The sequence below is a fragment of the Hylaeus volcanicus genome, chromosome 5, assembly GCF_026283585.1.
Source record: "Hylaeus volcanicus isolate JK05 chromosome 5, UHH_iyHylVolc1.0_haploid, whole genome shotgun sequence".
Taxonomy (NCBI): Eukaryota; Metazoa; Arthropoda; class Insecta; order Hymenoptera; family Colletidae; genus Hylaeus; species Hylaeus volcanicus.
The window spans coordinates 17,239,631-17,260,435 of NC_071980.1; the positions used below are offsets into that span (position 1 = coordinate 17,239,631).

The 20,805-nt window shown below is 32.3% G+C and overlaps 4 protein-coding genes across 10 annotated transcripts; 3 read left to right on the top strand and 1 right to left on the bottom strand.

The window, feature by feature from the left end:
* Positions 1-271: 271 nt before the first annotated feature.
* LOC128877037 (GSK3-beta interaction protein) lies at positions 272-2,505 on the top strand. Its single transcript, XM_054123977.1, has 2 exons — positions 272-1,347; positions 2,312-2,505. The coding sequence occupies exon 1, from the start codon at positions 889-891 to the stop codon at positions 1,240-1,242; it is 354 nt and encodes a 117-aa protein (XP_053979952.1). The 5' UTR covers positions 272-888; the 3' UTR covers positions 1,243-1,347; positions 2,312-2,505.
* On the top strand, positions 2,364-13,082 carry LOC128877023 (transmembrane and coiled-coil domains protein 2). Of its 6 annotated transcripts, none has more exons than XM_054123956.1 (11): positions 2,364-2,505; positions 4,289-4,434; positions 4,700-4,898; positions 5,638-5,803; positions 5,884-6,112; positions 6,418-6,462; positions 6,784-6,866; positions 7,825-8,150; positions 8,242-8,642; positions 9,207-9,361; positions 9,536-13,082. In XM_054123956.1, exons 1-10 carry the CDS (start codon positions 2,491-2,493, stop codon positions 9,355-9,357), a joined length of 1,761 nt encoding a protein of 586 aa, XP_053979931.1. In that variant the 5' UTR covers positions 2,364-2,490; the 3' UTR covers positions 9,358-9,361; positions 9,536-13,082. The 6 variants fall into 6 exon arrangements, with proteins under 6 accessions (XP_053979931.1, XP_053979932.1, XP_053979933.1 ...); XM_054123957.1 differs by having other exon boundaries at positions 9,237-9,361; XM_054123958.1 differs by having other exon boundaries at positions 7,864-8,150.
* Positions 13,083-13,459: 377 nt separating this feature from the next.
* LOC128877022 (zinc finger protein 260-like) lies at positions 13,460-17,872 on the bottom strand. Of its 2 annotated transcripts, none has more exons than XM_054123954.1 (4): positions 17,476-17,872; positions 16,779-17,213; positions 16,257-16,508; positions 13,460-16,161 (listed from the first exon to the last, which is right to left on the bottom strand). In XM_054123954.1, the coding sequence occupies exons 1-4, from the start codon at positions 17,614-17,616 to the stop codon at positions 14,716-14,718; spliced, it is 2,274 nt and encodes a 757-aa protein (XP_053979929.1). In that variant the 5' UTR covers positions 17,617-17,872; the 3' UTR covers positions 13,460-14,715. The 2 variants fall into 2 exon arrangements, with proteins under 2 accessions (XP_053979929.1, XP_053979930.1); XM_054123955.1 differs by having other exon boundaries at positions 17,468-17,605.
* A 274-nt stretch (positions 17,873-18,146) lies between these two features.
* Positions 18,147-20,669, top strand: LOC128877026 (U4/U6.U5 tri-snRNP-associated protein 2). Its single transcript, XM_054123965.1, has 9 exons — positions 18,147-18,368; positions 18,684-18,962; positions 19,040-19,215; positions 19,285-19,510; positions 19,585-19,871; positions 19,939-20,067; positions 20,136-20,197; positions 20,275-20,497; positions 20,566-20,669. The coding sequence occupies exons 1-9, from the start codon at positions 18,290-18,292 to the stop codon at positions 20,629-20,631; spliced, it is 1,527 nt and encodes a 508-aa protein (XP_053979940.1). The 5' UTR covers positions 18,147-18,289; the 3' UTR covers positions 20,632-20,669.
* Positions 20,670-20,805: the final 136 nt, after the last annotated feature.

Genomic DNA, 20,805 nt, shown 5'->3' on the forward strand with positions numbered 1-20,805 from the left:
TCAGGGACAATCGATGCCATGAATTTGCATTTGATTGAATCTTCAATTCGAATACTATCGATAGGCGCCCGTTTCTACTTCGATTAGTTGAGGGACTGGTATTAAAGACACATTTTCCAACAGAGTGCAAAAATATTTCATTCATTCTATCGAGACACTATTCTCTCAAACAGAATTGCATAATGTAGCAACGCGTGCATCTACCTTGCGTTGTCAGGAATAGATCAAAATTCACAATTTTCAACGGGAAATTTATGTAATGAATAACGAGCTATTGTTATCACGTTCGACGCGGGCGTAAACGGAGAAACGCCAAGTTTACGCAACGCGATTTCAAAAGTAAATTGTAGTATAATCGTAATCATTATTGAATAAATAGTTTACGATTTTGGCGGCATAAATAAGTTTTCTCGTTTAATTGGTTCGACGGTTGCGGCAAAGTTAGTCGCGCGAGTCTCTCGTAGATGGCGCCGCCAGCGTCTTGAAGTTGCGCGGACTCGATTTACAGTCAGTACACGGAGTGCATTCGGTGCACATGCACTGGTGGGTACGTGGGAATGAGAGTGCAGTATAATTTGTAACGGCGCAATGTCAAGGACTAAGCTGACCACGGATTCTAGCCACTGCCGTCGCCAAACAGCGATATTCTATACCTCTTGAAAACAAATACTTGGTCGAGCAAAATTACATAATCGTTCGATCTTGGTCTTTGACCCTGAATCTAACCTGTCCACGTGCTAGTTCCCTACGTAGATCGTACACGGGCGAGGTGTAATCGCGACTAACATTTCGTTGACGGAACTAGATAATTTGTATCGTTGCCAATTCGCTGTAGAATATTACATACATCGATGAGAAGTTGCTCATCGTCGTTGTCAAGACGAAAGAATGAGGGAAGAGGCGGACAAAGTGCTGGACGAAGAACAGTGGAAACACGAAGCCCAAGCTGTCATCAATGACGTGAAGCAACATGTTATTGACATAAAAGTATCGGAGAAATTGCGAAGTACCAATCAGCGCATCTACTTGAATCTAATCACGTTGGAGGGCTTGAAGTTTTGCATAGAATTGTCGGCCGCCGGATTTTCTATCGTTGGTAATCAACACGACGATAGATCCAACACGGGCAACGTACATTTCGAGACGCCCTACTGTTTATTGGACTCCATCAGTCCTGAATATAAAAATTCCTTTGGGAATTCGCTCCTCGATAAGCTTAAAAAATTGAGTGACGAACAGTGAGCAAATTTAATGGAGATTCTTGCTACCTATCAACGATACTATCAATTCCTCGTTATCGCGAGGCTCGATATTATTTAGACGATCATCGTCGAATATATGTAAATGGTAAAGAAGGTTTGCACTTGGTCGTTTGCATGCATGCCTTGCAAAACTAAACATTGGGAATGCAAATAAATCGTGAATAGTGGTCAAATGCGTTCACTCTCTGCGCAGTGTTCGTCTAATCCGAACTTAACCGAGGATGCCCGAATGTCTAGTAATTTGCAAGGCCAGGATCGTATCTAATACCTAGTAACAAGTGTTCTAACGTTCCCGTATGGTTTTTGACGTAAATCGATGAATGTTGCCAAGAGAGTTGACCAGACAGAACTTTAAGGGCACACAATCTCGTATTAAATATGACGTACCACATTGTTAATATATAAAGCAAGTAACAGCCGCATAAGCTGTAATACCACTTTCAAGTATTGATATGAAGTTGTATTGCGGTGTTTAGACAATATTTCCTTTTAACTTTGAAGAATATACATATGTTTGAAATATTCACATTTGGCAAAGACACAGCTACAGAGAAAATTTAATTTTTCGCGTTACTATTGGAATTATTTTATTTACAGTTGTATACTGTTATATACATTTAGGTTTGACATGTTTAAATAAACCCAAGATATCTCGGAAAAGACAATTGAGAAAGAGCGAAAGAGCTTGTTTGAAGAATTCTGTTCAGTTGTTAAAATTTATACAATGATGGTTTACAATTAAAAATCACCAATTAAGAACCCGTAAGATACGGTAGTGCGTTATCGACAAATCATACGCTCCTAGTAAATATCCCTAGGAATCGGAAGATCAGTCGGTGGTGTTGTTATATCGGTTGTGTTTACCCCCTCCTCTGCGTTCGTTGCTCTATGCCCCGTTTGGCGTATTCCACTGTCGAGTTGTGAAGTAACGAAGCGGTATCGGCTGAATGTGTCGCATTGTGTGCGCATTTCGTGGTGTTTCTGAATGAGTTTACCATCGATCAAGTGTTTGGGAACGACACAGTGGATTTTATTTATTAACATTGCAGTGGATAGTGCGACGATGTGGAACAGTGAGCAATGACACGCCCGTGAAAAACGATAACGACGGCGATCCTTTGATTGACCAGAAACGACAGAGAGAACGTATTAAAGCAAAGGACACTCTTTGTGTATTCGTGTGACATTACGCCGAACGAAACATGCTTCAACCCCGTGCTACGTGTATATGGCGGTAAAAAGGGTAAGTCACGAATATTTCTCTAAAACGGGCGTCAAACTGGCGCCTAATTTTTGACAGATCGTTTGTTTTTATCCGACGGCCGTACCCTATTTCACAATATATCGGTGTGAAAGGGGTGGGACAATCGCCTTCTATATATCTTTTGAACCTACACATAATCGCGAGTGATGTACATGCATAAACGAGTCACGATAGTAACGTAATATCACAGGTTGTTGAATATCGTCAGTCCTCGCCCAGATATACAAACATGTGTTATTTTAAATTTCCTCGTTCCTGGTATCTTTCTACCGCGATACGTGATTTCTCGATGAAATTTCGGGATACGAAACAGTGAATTTTCAAGAAATTTTTACGTTCCGCGTATTCTATAATGTTGTTATTTACGTTAGAATTACTTAGTTTACATGACAACCGTAATATGGTTGAATATATATGTCAGTCGTTTTAAAAGATTCGTGACAACATTTTGTTGTGTGTTTCGTATTTTTATTTACCAGTGAAATTTTGTCTAATAAAATGGGTAGCATTTTGAAAGAATACAAAACAAGTTACAAATGTTTATTTATTCTGTATTGTATCGCATTTGATTTATAGAAAATAAATAAGAAATTTAGTATTAAATTTAGTTGTATGTGTTTGTTGATATTATGTATTTTTTTAATGTGTTTTCGATTATTATAAATTTCGATGTATCATGTATTACATTTAATTATTATTTGAAACTTTCGTTAATTACAAATAGGTGAAGTTTTTACTATTCTACGTTACTTGTACTTTTTGCCGCGTAATATATTGGTCATAGTCCAGAAGCAATGCCGATAGTATAATTATGATGATAAGAGTGATTCATCAGTTAAAGGATTAGGTTAAAGGTGATAGAATGTGAAAGAATTGTCTCACAATCTTTCTCAGAAGTTCTTTGATTAGGAGAGCATGTTTTTTAAGTGAATTATTCATTTATAATTTCGCTCGAAAAAATGAACTGTTAACATTATTTTTGATAATTTGGACTGTTAATTACATTTACAATGTCGCATATTATTGCTTCTGCGATTATATTAATAAGTCAATAAATACTTTCATTAAAATTATTAATTACTTTGTAATTATACCATTAAAGTAAATATATACTTTGACTCCAAAATGTAATGATAATGTACTGTTTAACCCAAATATCCTATATGTATACTATTTCTGGACAAGTACAATCCATATATGCATACACAAAGTTTAGATTAGATAATATCACCCTCACAGAAAACTGTAACTTAAAGTAGATACATGGAAGACAAAGACATGATATACAGTTGTATTACAATTGATCACTTTTGCTACTTGAATATATGCTTGTTATCTTTTTATTGGTTCACAATGATAACAGATAAAATTACTACATGAATTCATTATAGCTTTACATTACATTGATGTACAAATTGTTTTATTGATAAATACTATGTATTCATTTCAAGCAGTTAAATTTGATATAAAAGAACATGTATGTCTCATTTTAATAATATTGAATAAAGAATGTCTTTTTGGGTGTGATAACACGTTGTAAAATATAGACATACCATGTACGTGATAACGATATCATGTAAATTGACAATATAACACATGCTCTGGAGGAAGTTAAAAGTGAAATACTTGTGTGCAATGTGAATTGGGTGATTCATATGAAACAGTTTTTCGATTGTTATTGTCTCAATTTTTAAAATAAACGAGTTCATAGATTTAGCAGAAATATGGTAACAACAAAGTAGTTAGATGACAAATTTTGCAGAAAAAGGGAATGGCTAATTTGATGGTAACCGCTTCAAGTAAGAATAATTCACGCAGTACATCACCCAATAGAGGAAATTCATTGACTACCACTCAACAAATACCAGCTAGTTTGGAACGTACACCAAAAACACGTAATGCTTCACTGTAAGACCTGGTTTATTTTAGATACCTCATTTTAACATACGTGTCTACATAGATTAAGATTAAAAGTCTTTATTTTTTTATAGTATTTTACATGAAACTGAAAAGTTCAGAAGCTTGTGCTTTGGTACCATGTACCTAATGATACAATATACACTAATTTCAGTCTTACAAATATGAAAATTAAGTTGCTAAACAAAAAAAAGTTAAGCTAAAGCTATAAAGTAAATAAAAGGAGAAGAGTACAAAATTAAATTTGACTTCGCAGTTCCCAAACAGGGGAGGGTAGTACAGCCAGTGGAAGTAGTGGTGGTGGAGGTATTGTCAGCATGAAAGGTAGTAGACAAAAATCACCAGGAACTGTGATTCGAGTAGGTGATGCCATGGATGAACCAAATACCAATTTAATCACTGCCGAACCAGACGAGTTTGTGCCAAATATTCACCCACCAACTGATGATGAAGGAGTATGTAACTTAGTTATGTAAAAATATCTTTAGTTTTGAATGTTTCAAAGTCATTTCATGTAGTATAACAAAGAAGCATATCACATCATGTAATCAAATCTGTTCCCTGTAATATTTTATTCCTATTAATAAATCTTCTAAACTAAAGCACTAAGCAGTTGTTTCTTATTGAACTTTTTACTCACTCAGTACTAATCATGGTTTTTTTCAAAATTTACATAGTTATCTATATACACGTCAAGAACATACATTTTCATAAATAAACTATTATGCATTATATATTCATTCATTCATTCATTCATCCATCCATTGAAGGAATACGTTGACCAAAGGCCTGTTGAGAATAATGATACTTACTTTTGCTATCTTTCAACAAAATTGTTATATATGGGAAGGTATTGAAATAATTGTTTGCTAACTCAACATTATTCTTTGAAATATTTATCACGATAGCAAATATAATTGTGCTCCCTTATGTAAAGTTGCTTATGTAATATGATGTTATTGTGTATCCAGTGACAATCACACTGTATTGCAAGGTCATAAACCATAACTGTATAATCAAAGTTCATAAATGTAGTAGTTATTTGCATAATGTTCTAAGTGGCATTGTAAATGAGTATCTCAATCTTTAAGTATTCAAAGCCCAATCATGAACTAAGTATTGTTTATTATTACACAGACAAAAAATGTGTGTTGTTATACATATATCCTACAATAATATTTAATTTATTTGTAGGAACAATATCATGCAACACAATCGTTCCTATCAAATGGCTCCTCTGAATTAATAACCGACGATGTCGACACAAGTTCTGCTCGTGTTTGTCAAGCTATTGAACACATTCAAAGTAAAATTGCTAAAACACGAGAACTTATAAAAATAGAACAAACAACACGAGATGGTAATTCACCGAAGTTAATAACTCATTAACATAGCATTTTTGAGTTATGATTACATGTAGAAACAACTACTTCATTTCAGAAAACGTTAACGAATATTTAAAGTTAGCTGCTAATGCAGATAAGCAGCAGCTTACTAGAATCAAGGCAGTATTTGAGAAGAAAAATCAAAAATCAGCGCACAGTATTTCTCAACTTCAAAAAAAATTGGAAAGTTATACAAAAAAGTTAAAACATTACGAATTAAATGGTGCGCCTACGAGTCACAGACAACCTCGAGAAGTGCTTCGTGATATGGGACAAGGGCTTAAGTAAGTATAATTTTTTGTTCTCGATAATATGTACAGTTTCTTAATTGAATTAGTATAGTGGTAAAGAAAAAAAAATATACTTACGAGTCCACACGTATGTAAAACGCTAATATAAGTAGAGTAGAAGTTGTACATATGTAGTTTAAGGTAATTATAGTTTAATGCTAATTAATAGTACTACATATTTTGTAAATGATTAATTCAGTACAAATGTATGTTTTTTTGTTCATTCCTTCTTCAATTCATCTTTTATTCTTCTAAGTGTAGAGAATGATATTTTCATCTAATTTAAGACTCACTTCCAGAAACGTGGGTGGCAATATAAGGGATGGAATCACTGGTTTTTCAGGGTGAGTGTTCGCGTAAAAATAGATTTCGAAATAATATACTTAACACTTTCCTTGAGTTACATTCATCTTTGTTGTTCTATTTTAAAGAAATGTTATTGCACAAAAATAAACGTATCCATTGAAGTAGTGATGTAAACAATGTAAAAATATTTGTGTATCTTGTAGACGCTTATATTGACATTATAAATTTGAGTTTAATAGTAGACTAGTATTGAAGTGTTATAATAGTAATTTAGAAATTATATAAATTGATCAGATATAAAAATAAATTTTTATCAAGATGATCCTTTTAATCACTATTATATTTCTTAAATATTTCAGAAGTGTAATGTCCAAACCAAGGGAATTTGCACACTTAATAAAGAACAAATTTGGTAGTGCTGATAATATAAATACTTTATCACGTAAGTAATTTTTATTATTAATTGTTTTATTTATTTAACATGGTATTGTTTAAAACAAATTTATATATGAAATGTCAATTAAAATGTTGTGTTTAAAAAGCACTCTCACCAGTACATGTTGCTTTCTGCTAATAAACTTTAATCTGGCAAGCAATAGTACACATATTTATTTATTTACAAAATACATATGTGTGTGTAAATACACTAAAAATTATTTTAATTTTATGTTAATCTATACTGTGTCTATAATTGAAGGATAAATATCATTTAATGTTTTGTGCTGCCATGGCAGTTGAGAGTAGTAAGTAACATTTTGTCTTAATCTTTTTGGTACATTGTACTGTACTCTTCAATATTCTATAATATATTTCTTCCCTCACATTCCTTGTACACACCCTACTCTATAATTTATGCACCATGCGTGTTTTTACTTTTCCGTAAATTAAGCGTCTAAATTACTTATATTGTTGTTTTTTTTTGTTACAACAAACTAATTTCGTCCGTATACACGTTTAATTTATAAAACAATGTTCATATCAGAATGTTATGTTTACTTATTATAAGCTTTGAATCTGTGTTACCGGACCGTATTATTTACTAACTTTGCTTTGTACTCTTTAGCGGCTTTCATAATTCAAACACTTGCTTTCTTTTATATTAGTTATCCAATACATCTGCCAAACGCAGTTTTCGATCGAGAATATAATGTCTTTAAAAAATAGTGACTGTAAATTAAGAGAAACTCAATGATAGTTGTACACACAAAAAACGTTGTTTTTTTTTTTTAAATTATAATTAATCACAAAATTTACCATAACACATTAGTCGCATACGATGTCTACATTAGTCAACAGAAACATCTCAGTATGAAGACCTAAATAAACAAATTAGTTGTTAAAAAAGGCGAATAATTTGGTATTGGATAACATTCTAATTTGCGGCGTCTGTGTCTCTGCAGATGGCTCGACTTTTTATGTAAACGATACACCGCGTGCAGGTAATGGAGATAACGCTAGTGTTGAAGATGAAAAGACACATCACGGATCAGCCACACTTCCCGGTGGATGTAGTTTAGGGTCTACCCATAGTGCAGCAGGAATGAAATTTCCGTCTGAAGAAGGCTCGGAGTGTTCTAGTGTTACAAGTGAAAGTGGACCTGGTAGTAGACGACAAGGACATACGTGTGACAGTAACAATGCGCTTAGCCTGAAGTCTATTTACTCGGAATTAAAAGAACACAGGGAAAATCAAGATCGGATGAGAGAAAAATTAGAAAGCTTAAAGGTTCGTTCTGTTTTGTAGAATCCTTTGGTCGATGTTCTTAAATTGTTGCAGTATTAATAGATTTACATACTCTGTTATTGAACGATTGTAGACTTTGCAACAAGAGGTGACATTTCTTTCCCATGCTTTGCAAGAGGAACGCTTTAGAAGCGAACGTTTGGAAGAACAAATTAACGATCTAACCGAACTGCACCAAAACGAAGTAGAAAATTTGAAACAAGCCATAACGGATATGGAAGAAAAAGTACGATACCAAAGCGAAGATCGCTTAAGAGACATACATGAAATGTTGGAGAGTTACCAAACGAAAATTTCTACAATGGAACACCAGCAACAACAACACCAACAATATGTCACTTTGGAAGGTTTAGATAATAGCAATGCGAGAGCATTGGTTGTAAAACTCATAAATGTATTATTAACAGTGTTGCAAGTTATTCTACTTCTTGTTGCGACGGGTGCTGGTATAATGATGCCTTTCCTTAGGACCAGGTATAGTACTTATTTTAACTACCTTTTCCTTTTCAGTCAAATTAGAGGATATATCATTGAAGCGAGTAATATTATCGTAACCACAACGATTTTACGGAACGACTATATTTTCTTTCTTATAATGACAATCACTATACAATAATAAATTAACTTTTCTATACATTTGTATGAAATCATATCCACTTATTTTTCTGTTCTCATGTACATCCTCATTTATAATCGTGTACATTGTTATCAGATTTTTATTTTAAGCAGTCATTGTTTTATTTTGTTAAGACTGTATGCGTATACATTGTTTTTCACATTCAAAACAAATATTGTAATGAATGTAGTCCGGATAAGCATAGTTTATTTCAAATAAACATTTCGAGTCTTAGTTTGGACCCTCTTCACTATACAAGATACGATTGTTTATACATAATAATGTACAAATAATCAAACTGTATTTTGTACACCGAAGAGGGTCCAAACTAACGATCGAAATTTTTACTTCAAGTAGACTCTGCTTGTTTGGATTTAATTTATTATAATATTTGTTTCATTTTGTTTTCGCATCTGTTGCAGCTGTACTAAGCCTCATTGTTTCATGTGCAGGGTGCGCATACTAACGACTATGTTTGTTGTAATGGGCATAGTGTTCGTGCTCAAACAATGGCCTGAGGTACACGACGTTGGCAGTCGCCTCATGCGCCATCTTAAACAGACGCTTAAGTAGCATCGTAAGTAACTTACTATCGTTCTTAAATTTATAAAATATAAACGTGAAATCATTTCTAAGGTATATAATATTATGTCATGTCGTTGATGTCTGCTAACGATCCGATTTGAATTTGAATTCTAATTAGCCTTCAATTTTATTTTGAAGTACTGTAAATAAATTAGATATATTTTAGGGTGGTATACTTAAATTTACTACACCCTGTGATGAAGAAAAGTTGTACACAATGATCAACATTTTGGATCCGTTTATCAGTGCTGTAGTTTTAGAGCAATAATAGTAGGTATATGCGCAAATGACTTTATTTAATTCGATTACATTCACCATCAATTTATTCAGTAAAATCAGGTCTATTTGATACTGTTAACAGAACAACAATATTCGAAACATACTTTGTCATGCAAAAATGTTTCATTTATGAGAACAGGTTTTCTAGAGATGATAAATTTGAAAGTATTTCTTACCCTGTATGCAATTGTTGTCAATTTTATTTCAATATTTTTATTATTATCTGAGTCCTTTTGTCTACAAACAAAAATATCCGCATTTGATATGATTAATTGGATGCGAGTAATATAAAAGTAATTATAAATTGTAAAAAAATAAAATGGCTGCTATAAAACGTGAACAAAGCAGTAATTATACCGCTGTACGCTGATATTGCTTGATTACATACGGCACGTTGTTAGAAGAATTTACTCTGATAAAATGATGTCGTGTGGCGATTGCGTTAACTTTTACATGAGTCATTGATTAACGTGGAATTAGAAGAAATTATTGAAAAGAAGAAAATACTGATTCAAAGGTAGGAGAGAAAATGTTCTATCACCAGTGTCTGTGGGTGGTCTAGCCACCATTTTCAAAATTAAAGTTAACGTGTTTGATATTTCAGTGAAATCGTGTAATTTACAAAATATACAATTCTAAATCACGTGTTTATAATTAAAATCGTCCAATTGTTAAACAGTAATGTAAATTAAGGAACCAGAAGAGCACTTATATCGCTGTAGGTACTCCTCCTTTCCGAGTGTATGAAGTAGCGTAACCTATTCTTTAGCATTGATAATAAGACCGAGTAACTTCATAAATCGTAGAAACTACAAACTTCTCATTATCTTTATGTATAATTCACAAATTAATTCTCCACCATGAGGACTTAAAAAGTGGTACTGTTTGAATATAAACGAATGTGTATACAAAATCTAATATCAAAAGAGGACCAAGACACTCCCTTCCTCTAACTCTCCTGTAATACAATAAAAAAAAATTCTTGTTTTGGAATAAATAATATTCAGACATGCTTTTTAGTCTCATGAGTGCTTCAAGCCACCACAGACACAAGTATGCATACATATTATAATGACTACAAAGAAATGAACCATGACAGATATAGAAATGAGAGAAAGACTGATGATGGACTACATCGCTGTTACAATTGTGAATAATTTAATATTTGTGGCAATTTTATGTTGCTAATCACTCAGAAATGTTAAAACGATAGAACAATGAAAAAAAAAAATGTAAAACAACATCAGTTGCAAAATTATACAATTATATAGAAGAAATAATGATTCTTAATTTAATATAGGTGCTCAAATATGTGAGTGTTAAAATATTTTGCACTACGCAATTTTTGTATTGTATTGTTGCTATTTAGTAGCGAAATATGATTTACTTTATCGAATAAGTTCCCTAGCTTTTGAATTAGCTTTATTGCAAATACAGTATCAGTAAATATGTTTCACAATTGAATATTATTTCACGGATATGTGACGAGCGAAACAAGAAAAAAATACTTTCCCGATAACCATTGGTTCCTTTTTTATCGTTAAGTATATGAAATCCTCTTTTTGTTTTACAAGTAAATAATTTATAATTTATATTAAGTTCGTGTAATTAGATTTTCTGTTATTTGTATATGTTGGACTATAGAATGTTATCACTTCACGGATCCATGAAAAGAACGAATAATCGTTTTTAATTGATTAACAAACACTGTATATAAAATAAAATGTATACGTAGCATATTTCATTTCTTGTGTCTTGTGTTCATAAATACATTATCAGATTTCTAATTCTTTTATTTGACACTGTAATGTTATTTTAAAGCAGTGCTCTATTTTTTTTTATTCTCGCGTATTATCTATTTTTATTATTATTATTATTAAGATTTATTAAAAACACTGGCTTTTATGCTAGTCTGTCTTTGTCTGTGTATAATGCACGTGCTGCCAAAACCTCTTGTCATAAAAATATTTACGAACTGATGTCGGAGAGTATATTGACTATTACTTTATCTCATTTTATCCCGAATTGAAGACGGAAATTTGATGGTGTATTTATAATTTTACTAAGCGAATTCATATCTTCTCAGACCGCGTGTATTTTTTTATTTGATCAAATCGTCTTTCGTTATTATTATTTTATGGACATTTGTTTAGTTACGTACATTAGCAATTACGAGAATCCTTCCTTTCTAGCAATCCTTTTGCGTTCCTAAGTAGTTGAATTTTACGTCTATGAATTTAAACACGCTGCTGTGACTATGCTAAGTTTATATGTAAACATAGAAAGTTAAAAATCAGTTTTGGGATCAATATAATCACGAACATTTTTAAATAGCTGTACTCTTTTTACCAAATGTAACATCGGCAAAGAAGAAAATATCTGCAACAGTGTTCGTACGACATTTGAATAAACACAGACTCGCTGATGATATATTGATTCTATTGAAATAATATTATGTTGTTTGAATCAAATCTCGACTAAAATGTATGTTTGCTTATTATTGTGTAAGTGACAACTAGACAAAATATATAGGGTGTTCAGTGATGATCGTGTATGTATATATTTAATGGTTTTAATATTGTAAACTGTGTTTATTTCCATTTTTCACCGATTGTTACCCACTCTCAATTGTCAATATTTATCTGTACGATGAACAATAAAATTCTATTTACATATACAAGCTAAGGGTTAAAAACAAAGTACAAGAGTTGCACATCCGATTGCCTGCTTGTAGTTTGTATCAAATAAGTGACACACCCTATATGTATTGTGTAATTTTAGATCGTGGTGCTTTGTAAGATACATATGTAATCCAATATTAGAGAATTTGTTAACACCATCGATCACCGAGTTAGTGAGGGCCCCTATACCTGCACGCTTACAGTAATGTTTATATAATAGCAAAGTTTGGGCGTATCAGAATAAAAGTGATTTTAAAAGGAAAATTAAAAGAAAGAAAGAAAGAAAAGTTACAAATATTTATATCGAGAGGTTAAACACATGTCAAACAACGATGGACGTATTTTGTATCTTACATTATTACATTTTTCTATAAGTTTTTCTTTTTATCGCGGCCGTTTACAATTTTATATGTATTTTGTATTTACCAAATTTGATGGGGTAACGCATGGCGAATGCTTAAATAATTTTCAACAAATTAACGTATATCGTGAAATTCAGTGTAGCCGTTAACTCACTATCCTTGTAATTTTTAGGGGCCCCCTAACTTATAGTATAGACGGAAAAGTAACGAAGTAAATATATCGTCATCGATGCCTTGCATAGGTAGTTAATGTCAAATTATAGATTAAATATTTGTTGTCAATTGTAGGACGATGTAGGGCAATACAAACAGCGATTATAATGGAAATTGTTATCACGCTAGACACATACACATTATGAAACACACTGTGTGTGCATATGTAATAGCTGCGTAACAGGTCAGTGTAATAATGTAGTTAAAGACAAGAATAAGTTTATGTCCATTTTTTAAAATACCGACGTACGCGCGTAATGCCTGTATTATGTTATTACTGCAAAAAGACAATTTCAAGCCAACTACCGATATAGCAGCTCTTGTCATTAATATTATTATTTAATACAGTTTCGAAATAAAAAGAATTTTTAATAAAATCGATGATTCTTTCCGCTAATTTGGATTTTCCTTATTGCTAACTAAATTAATGAAATCTTTTGTGCAAGTTACTTGATTATTTTCAACTTTCTTTTGACTGAAGTATCAATAAATAAACGAATATTAATGATGTGTATAGGTATATAAAACTTAAAAATAACTGTGAAGGTGACTGTAAAGTTTTTATATTTTTTATCGAGAAGATTTGTCAATAATAATATTACAATCATCACAAATTTACAAATAATGTAATCGATTTATTATTATATATCACATTTTCTACTTTGTATAGTGCTGAAAGCTGTTTTATTTGAAAGAGAATAGCTGAGATGCCACAGAAATATACGTCGTGTTAAAGGCGATCATATATATAATTCTAATCTTCTGTAAAATTTATAAAATTATGTCATTAACGAGATATAATCACCATTCTATCTATAGCATTTCCTTGCAATAAAAGTAGCTATCAGCCTTTGATTTATTAAATAATATGTTGATATTTTACTAGCACTGATAAGAAAATATTTCACTTTCCTTATGATAATCATATTTTGTATTGTAGATAGTAAAAGCTGCATCTTCTAATTTTCGAGTAGTGTTTGTAACAGTTTTTAATGCACATAGAATATGAAGTGTAAATTTTCATATGTTTATGTAATAAAACGAAAAATTTCATTTTGTTTAACATACTTAAATATGTTTCTAAACAAGATTCATATTGTTTTATGAACGATACCATGTGGCATTTCTTCAAAAGAAATTATAAATTAATTTATTTCGTTTTCATTTAGTAACTTTCGATAATATTATCAAACGATTCGAATTTTTTTTCAATAAAAAACATGTTGTTTGATCATTAAGTTAAAAAAAACTTATACTTACTACTTGAATTATACATATCTTCAAACATATGTTACAAATATTACTAAGTATTATTATGCGTAATTAGGAAAACTGAGTATAAATTGAAAAACTATTTCCTGTAATGTAATATGTAGACTGATAAACTTATAATATGGTTATCAATTTGATAACTTATTTTTAAGTTGACTATATATTTTGTGGCTTAATTAACAGCAATTGTTCATCTTTAAAGTATCCTTTTAGAATAATACATATCGTAAATAGAAAAAGTATATAACCTAAAGGAAACAACATACTACGACAAAATATTCATACCGACATAAAAATGGAGAAAATGTAAATGATTGCGTAAATTAATTTTTTTTTTCTTTTCTAAATGTACAGGGTGGCTTTAGGAAACATACATTTACCCCTTGCAAAGAATTCTCGAAAATATATTCTTTGTATACAGCTTTAACACATATGCTACAGTAAAGGAATACATCATGGTGACTAATGCCGCTTCTTATAAAATGCAGACTCAATGTTTTATTTTCTATCATCCATCGTCTGTATTATTTCAATGTTTTTTAATCTGCGGTAATTTGGATTCCCTCTTGAGAATCTCGAAGCACAATCTCCGCTGGTAAAACATTTTTCGTTTCTTTCGGACGAGGAACAACTGGTGGTTCCTCTTTTTTTACAGTCGGTGTAGTAGTATGATGTTTCTTTTTGTGACACATCATAGTTGATCTCGATACAAATGTTTTGCCACACGCATCGCATTCGTACGGTCGCTCTCCTGTATGCAGCCTTTTATGTATGGCCATAGGAGTAAATTGTGTGAACGTTTTACCACAAATATCGCATCTGTAAGGTCGTTCACCCGTGTGTAATCTTCTGTGACATCTCAACGCGGCCCTTCTGGCGAACACTTTACCACACATATCGCATTTAAAACTTTTCTCCCCAGTGTGCATCGTCGAATGAATTTTCAGATCGACGCGTGTTAAGAATCCTTTACCACAAACTTCGCATAAATACGGTTTCTCGCCAGTGTGAATGCGTAGGTGCGTATTAAGATAACTTTTGCTAACAAACATTTTATTGCATACCACGCACGGATATTGACGATTATCCATGCCTGAATGTATCTTTTGATGACTTTTACAGAGTCCTTTAGTTATGAAACCTCTACCACAAATTTCACAAACATACGGTTTAACACCAAGATGTCGGTTTTGATGATCTAATAAAGATTGTTTCGTTTTGAAGTGCTGTCCGCAAGTATTACACGGAAATGGTTTTAAATCTGAATGTACTCTTTGGTGGAGAACAAGGTAGCTTTTAGACTGGAAACCTTTACCGCACGTGGAACAATTGTAATCGAATTGTCCGGTATGCGTCGCCGTGTGTTGAGCGAGCCCTATTTTACTGCGAAATGCTTTTTCGCAAGTGACACATTGAAAAGGTTTTTCACCAGTATGTTTTCGCATATGTTCTTGCAATTTATAATTTGTCCTATATTGTTTTCCACAATGAGTGCAAACTTTTGGCGTCCATTTTTGTCTTACCGTTGTTTGTTTCTTTTGTTCTTCAACGTTCGTCTCGTTTTGCAAAGGCGTTAATTCTGATTCTGTGACTTCCTTTTCTTTATTCATCATTTTATTTTTATGTACATCGCACCGTTCTTTATGTACATTTAACGCGTCTACGCTCGTATAATACAGACCACAAGAACAACAACAGAAGTATTGTTCAAAATGTGCTATCATATTATTTGACCCTAACGTCGCTTCGTTACAAAATGGACATACATACCAATGGGACCCTGTTTCGTCAATTGTAGGATTATTTAACGTCGATTCCAACAGTGCATGTTTTGCTCTTTTTGTGTATTCAACTAATATTTCGGTACTTTCGGTTGCGACTTGGCTCGTTGACGCCAAATTATTTGTTTGGGAAGGAGGTACGTGCGTCGGGGTTTCATTCTCACCAACATGTGTTTCTTCTATATCACTACTCTCATGTGGTACCTGTAGATTGAAATTGTTTACAATAAATATCAGTTACTTATTAATGCGAGTTTTCCAAGCATTTAATTTTAGTTCATTCTAATTCAAATACTTACATTGTTTTCAAGTACACTTGTTGGGTCTTCTGTAGCTAATCTCTCCTGCAATCTACGATATCCCTGTTTTATTGGTCCTGTGTCATACTTCATACTGTCACAATAATGTACTATTTGTTCTCGACTTTGATCTTCTGGACTTATGGAAGTAACATAATTTATTCCTAACTGACCTAAATGCTCGCTTACTGTTAAATTTCCAACTACAGTCATATCACCCTCCAGATGCACAGCTATTTGATGATTGGAAACCTGTAATGCAGAAGAATAAAAATATTCTAAGGTAATGTTTGTAAAGTAATAGACACTAATGGTTAAAATCCAGCAAGTCCTCGAGTTATGCAGCTGTGTCCTCACTTATATTCTCATGTTATTTGATTTATATAGAAAACTTTAGGACAATTTAACCATATACATTGAGGACTTACTGTATTGTATTTAAGAAATGATCTCAATATATAAAGTACAATTTATTCCAGCAAGTATATTCAAGCCAAAAAGTAGGTTTATCAGTTCATTTACTTCTCGTATATGTTCGTTGACCATTCTGACAGTATCGCCACTTAAACAGTCGATACCTGTAACCTCGATACCAGCATCTTGTTGTCCTATTTCTTCTTGTGTAACAACCTGTTCACCACCAGCCAAATCCATTTCATCCATAACTTGCATTGTATGTATAGTAGCTTCTGTCGTATCTTGAGAATCGACATGATTCTGTACATCATCAATATTATTCTGTATTCTATCTATGTTTCTTTGAATTCTGTTCATCTCTTCCACTTCCTCTAAATCATGCTTTGATATTCGTACAACTTGGTCTTTAGCAATTTCCTTCAACATTTCCATAAACATTCCTTCTGTATGCAAGCATTTCTCACGAAACTCAAACAATTGATCCAATTTGTAAGCACATTCTTCGCACACTACCTTGGGCAGTTGATCATTCATGGATACCTGAAAACAATTAACGAATTAATCAAACAAATATTTCTTTTTTCTTTAAGTATAGTATAAACTGGCATCACAATCTTTGAAGGGCTCGTATAAACCGTTTGTATAGTTAAAATCAACATACACGCTGACCATTGTTACAAAATCGTGAAACCTTGCACCAATTTTCATCCTCTATTTATAGTTAAATTAAAAAGAGGGGGTGAAGATAGAGCTCTGAAAGATTGCTATGAAATCGGACTTCTAACTTTACGCACGATTTTACCTGCAGTGGCAAGCACGCGGCTATTTTCTTGTCAATGTTGCGCATCTGATCGCCGGCTTCGAAGATCGGTAATCCCATTAGAATACCCGTTTTGGTAGCGCATAAACGACATAAATAATCAAATTCCTCGACGACGGCCATATCAACAGAACAGAGAGGTTCGTCTTGTCGCCAGACCAAACGAACCCAAGATCGGATCGAAATGCTTTTACTTTAAAACCAACGGGAAAGGTATTTCGCGTGATTCGACGAACTCGTGACAGGCATTACGGACATTCCCTAATTCGGTATCCCGTAAATCTTTAGTTTAAAATTCTTCTACTTTATAGATATGCATTATACGAAGGTATTTGTCAAGTGAGTCTGCGTTCACACCATCAGTGAGCCTCTTTGGCCTCTTACAATCAGTCGTGGGGGGAAACAGCTCGCGCTGCTCTCTTTTCATCCAAAAAGAATCTGTTTTGTAGGTGGCGCACTGAGCCTTCTTTCCATTGATCAACAAGATATCGAAGATCTCCAAATAGTATTTTTGAAAGATGCGAATGTATTATTATACAATAACACAAAAATATATGAAGACCTAACTGTTTAATACTACAAGTTTGACTTAAATAACAGTTCGCGTATCGTAGTTTCCGAAAAATAAATTCATACCTGTTAATTCGCTGTTTGATAAATTCATGATTAATGAGAGATAAGAATAAATGCATGCAATTTAAGATACGACAATGTTTGAATACATATACTTATTTAAATAAATGAATATAAATATCTTACTGTGTACAAATGTTTTCCTATCCAATTTCTAACAAAAATGGCGTCGACTAAGCGGGAGTATCGGCAAAAGCGGAAATTCATAGAAAAACAAAGTGATTCCGAAGAAGATAAAGAAAGTAAGTAGATTACAAACATTTCTTATAAATTGATTTATTATTCACATACTAGTATTCATTATAAATTGAATACAACGATAGAAATTCATTGTTTACATCTCTGTATTTTAAGGTTAACTAGCTTTCGCCCTTTTACAGTTATTAGAGTTCAATTTATTATCGTTTAACATAGTATTATACATCATACGTGCACTAGTAAAGTTCATTTTAAATTGAGCAATTATATGGATTGTTAAATATTTAGTTTAGATGCAGTTCAAAAGTTCTAACCTAAAATAAGGTTAAGTATAGTTCAGGTATCTTGTTAATTTACAGGGAGTGCTAAATTTTCCAAAACAAATACAGAAGCACCACGACTGTGTCCTTACTTGGACACGATAAACCGACAATTTTTGGACTTTGATTTTGAAAAATTATGTTCAGTATCATTGTCGAGGATTAATGTGTATGCATGTTTAGTATGTGGAAAGTATTTCCAAGGTAGAGGTACCAATACTCATGCATACACTCACAGTGTAGCAGAAAGTCATCATGTATTTCTTAATCTACATACTTTAAAATTTTATTGTTTACCCGACAATTATGAAATAATTGGTGAGCCAATATTATCACTTTGTCATTGATTCTATGTTAAACTCCACTAGTATCTGATGATTAAAAATTTTATTTAGATTCATCATTAGATGACATAAAATATGTTCTAAATCCAACTTTTGATAAGACACAAATTACTCTATTGGATAAAAGTGATAAACTATCGAGAGCTATAGATGGTTCACTATACTCTCCTGGTATTGTGGGGATGAATAATATTAAAGCAAATGATTACTGCAATGTTATTTTACAGGTGATTTATCTTTTATAGTTGCACTTGTTAGGTTGTTGAAGAAATAAATTAAAAATTGAATTATTTCAGGCACTTTCACATGTAACACCTTTAAGGGACTTCTTTTTAAGAGAATCTAATTATTCTCATGTAAAAAGGCCGCCTGGTGATTCTTCTTATCTTTTAGTACAGAGATTTGGAGAATTAATGAGAAAATTGTGGAATCCTCGTAATTTTAAAGCACATGTTAGTCCTCATGAAATGTTACAAGCTGTTGTCTTATGGAGTAAAAAAAGATTCCAATTTACAGAGCAGGGTATATAATCATTATATTGAAGCAACAATTGTAATTATTACAACAGGTTCTACATTTCAACGTAAAATTTATAGGTGATCCAATTGACTTTCTTTCGTGGTTTATGAATGCTCTTCATTTAGCGTTAAATGGTACGAAAAAACGTGATTCTAGTATAGTGTACAAAACATTTTTGGGTCATATGCGCATATACACACGAAAGATACCGCCGCTCGAATTAGACGAAAGCCAAAGAAGCGAATTACTTCATACAGTAGAATATGGTCAAACTGTAACAGAAAGTCCATTTTTATATTTAACGTGCGATCTTCCTCCGCCCCCTCTCTTCAAAGATCAGTTTACCGAAAATATAATTCCTCAAGTAAGTTCGAAATAATGTGTGTATTATAAGTATGCATAACGACATGTAATTTTCTCCATTTTTGTAGGTCAATTTATATACACTATTAAATAAATTCAATGCTGTAACTGAAAAAGAATATAAAACGTACAAGGAGAATTTTATGAAAAGATTTGAAATTACGGAACTCCCGCCATATCTTATACTTTATATAAAAGTAAGAATAGATCGTTTTGTAATAGAAAATAAAGTTGTTCGATTTATTGAGTTTAATTTCCTTTACAGAGATTTACAAAGAATACATTCTTTGTAGAAAAGAATCCTACTATAGTTAATTTCCCAGTTAAGTAAGTCTTTGTATCATTGTCTTTTATATTTCCAGAATAATTCCAAGTTTCGATTTAAATCTATAAATTGTTTCCAGAAATGTTGATTTTGGAGACATTTTAACACCTGAAGTGAAACTTAGGCATCCTTATACAACATACGATTTAGTTGCAAATATAGTTCACGATGGTGAGCCTGGTCAAGGAACATACAGGGTTCATATTTTACACAGAGCAACTGGTCAGTGGTATGAATTACAAGATCTTCATGTGACCCAAATTCTGCCGCAAATGATAACATTAACTGAAGCATATATACAAGTATGTATTTACATGTTCAAATTTTTGCACTTGAATAAATATTCTTTACACGTATTTGTTTTTCGCAGATTTATGAACTGAAGAAAGATATACAAACGGAAAATGGTGAAAATAAAAATAAGAAGACAATATGATAATTATAATTTTATAAATAAAATATTTCAATTTTTCACTTTCCTCTTTTATTTATTCCTAGTTTAATGTTTGGGTTAACAATTTGTCTAATATTGTTTTTTGTAATGAGATTTTTGTCAGTTATATAACTAAATTTAAATTATGATCTATCGTATACGTAAACAAATTCGAAT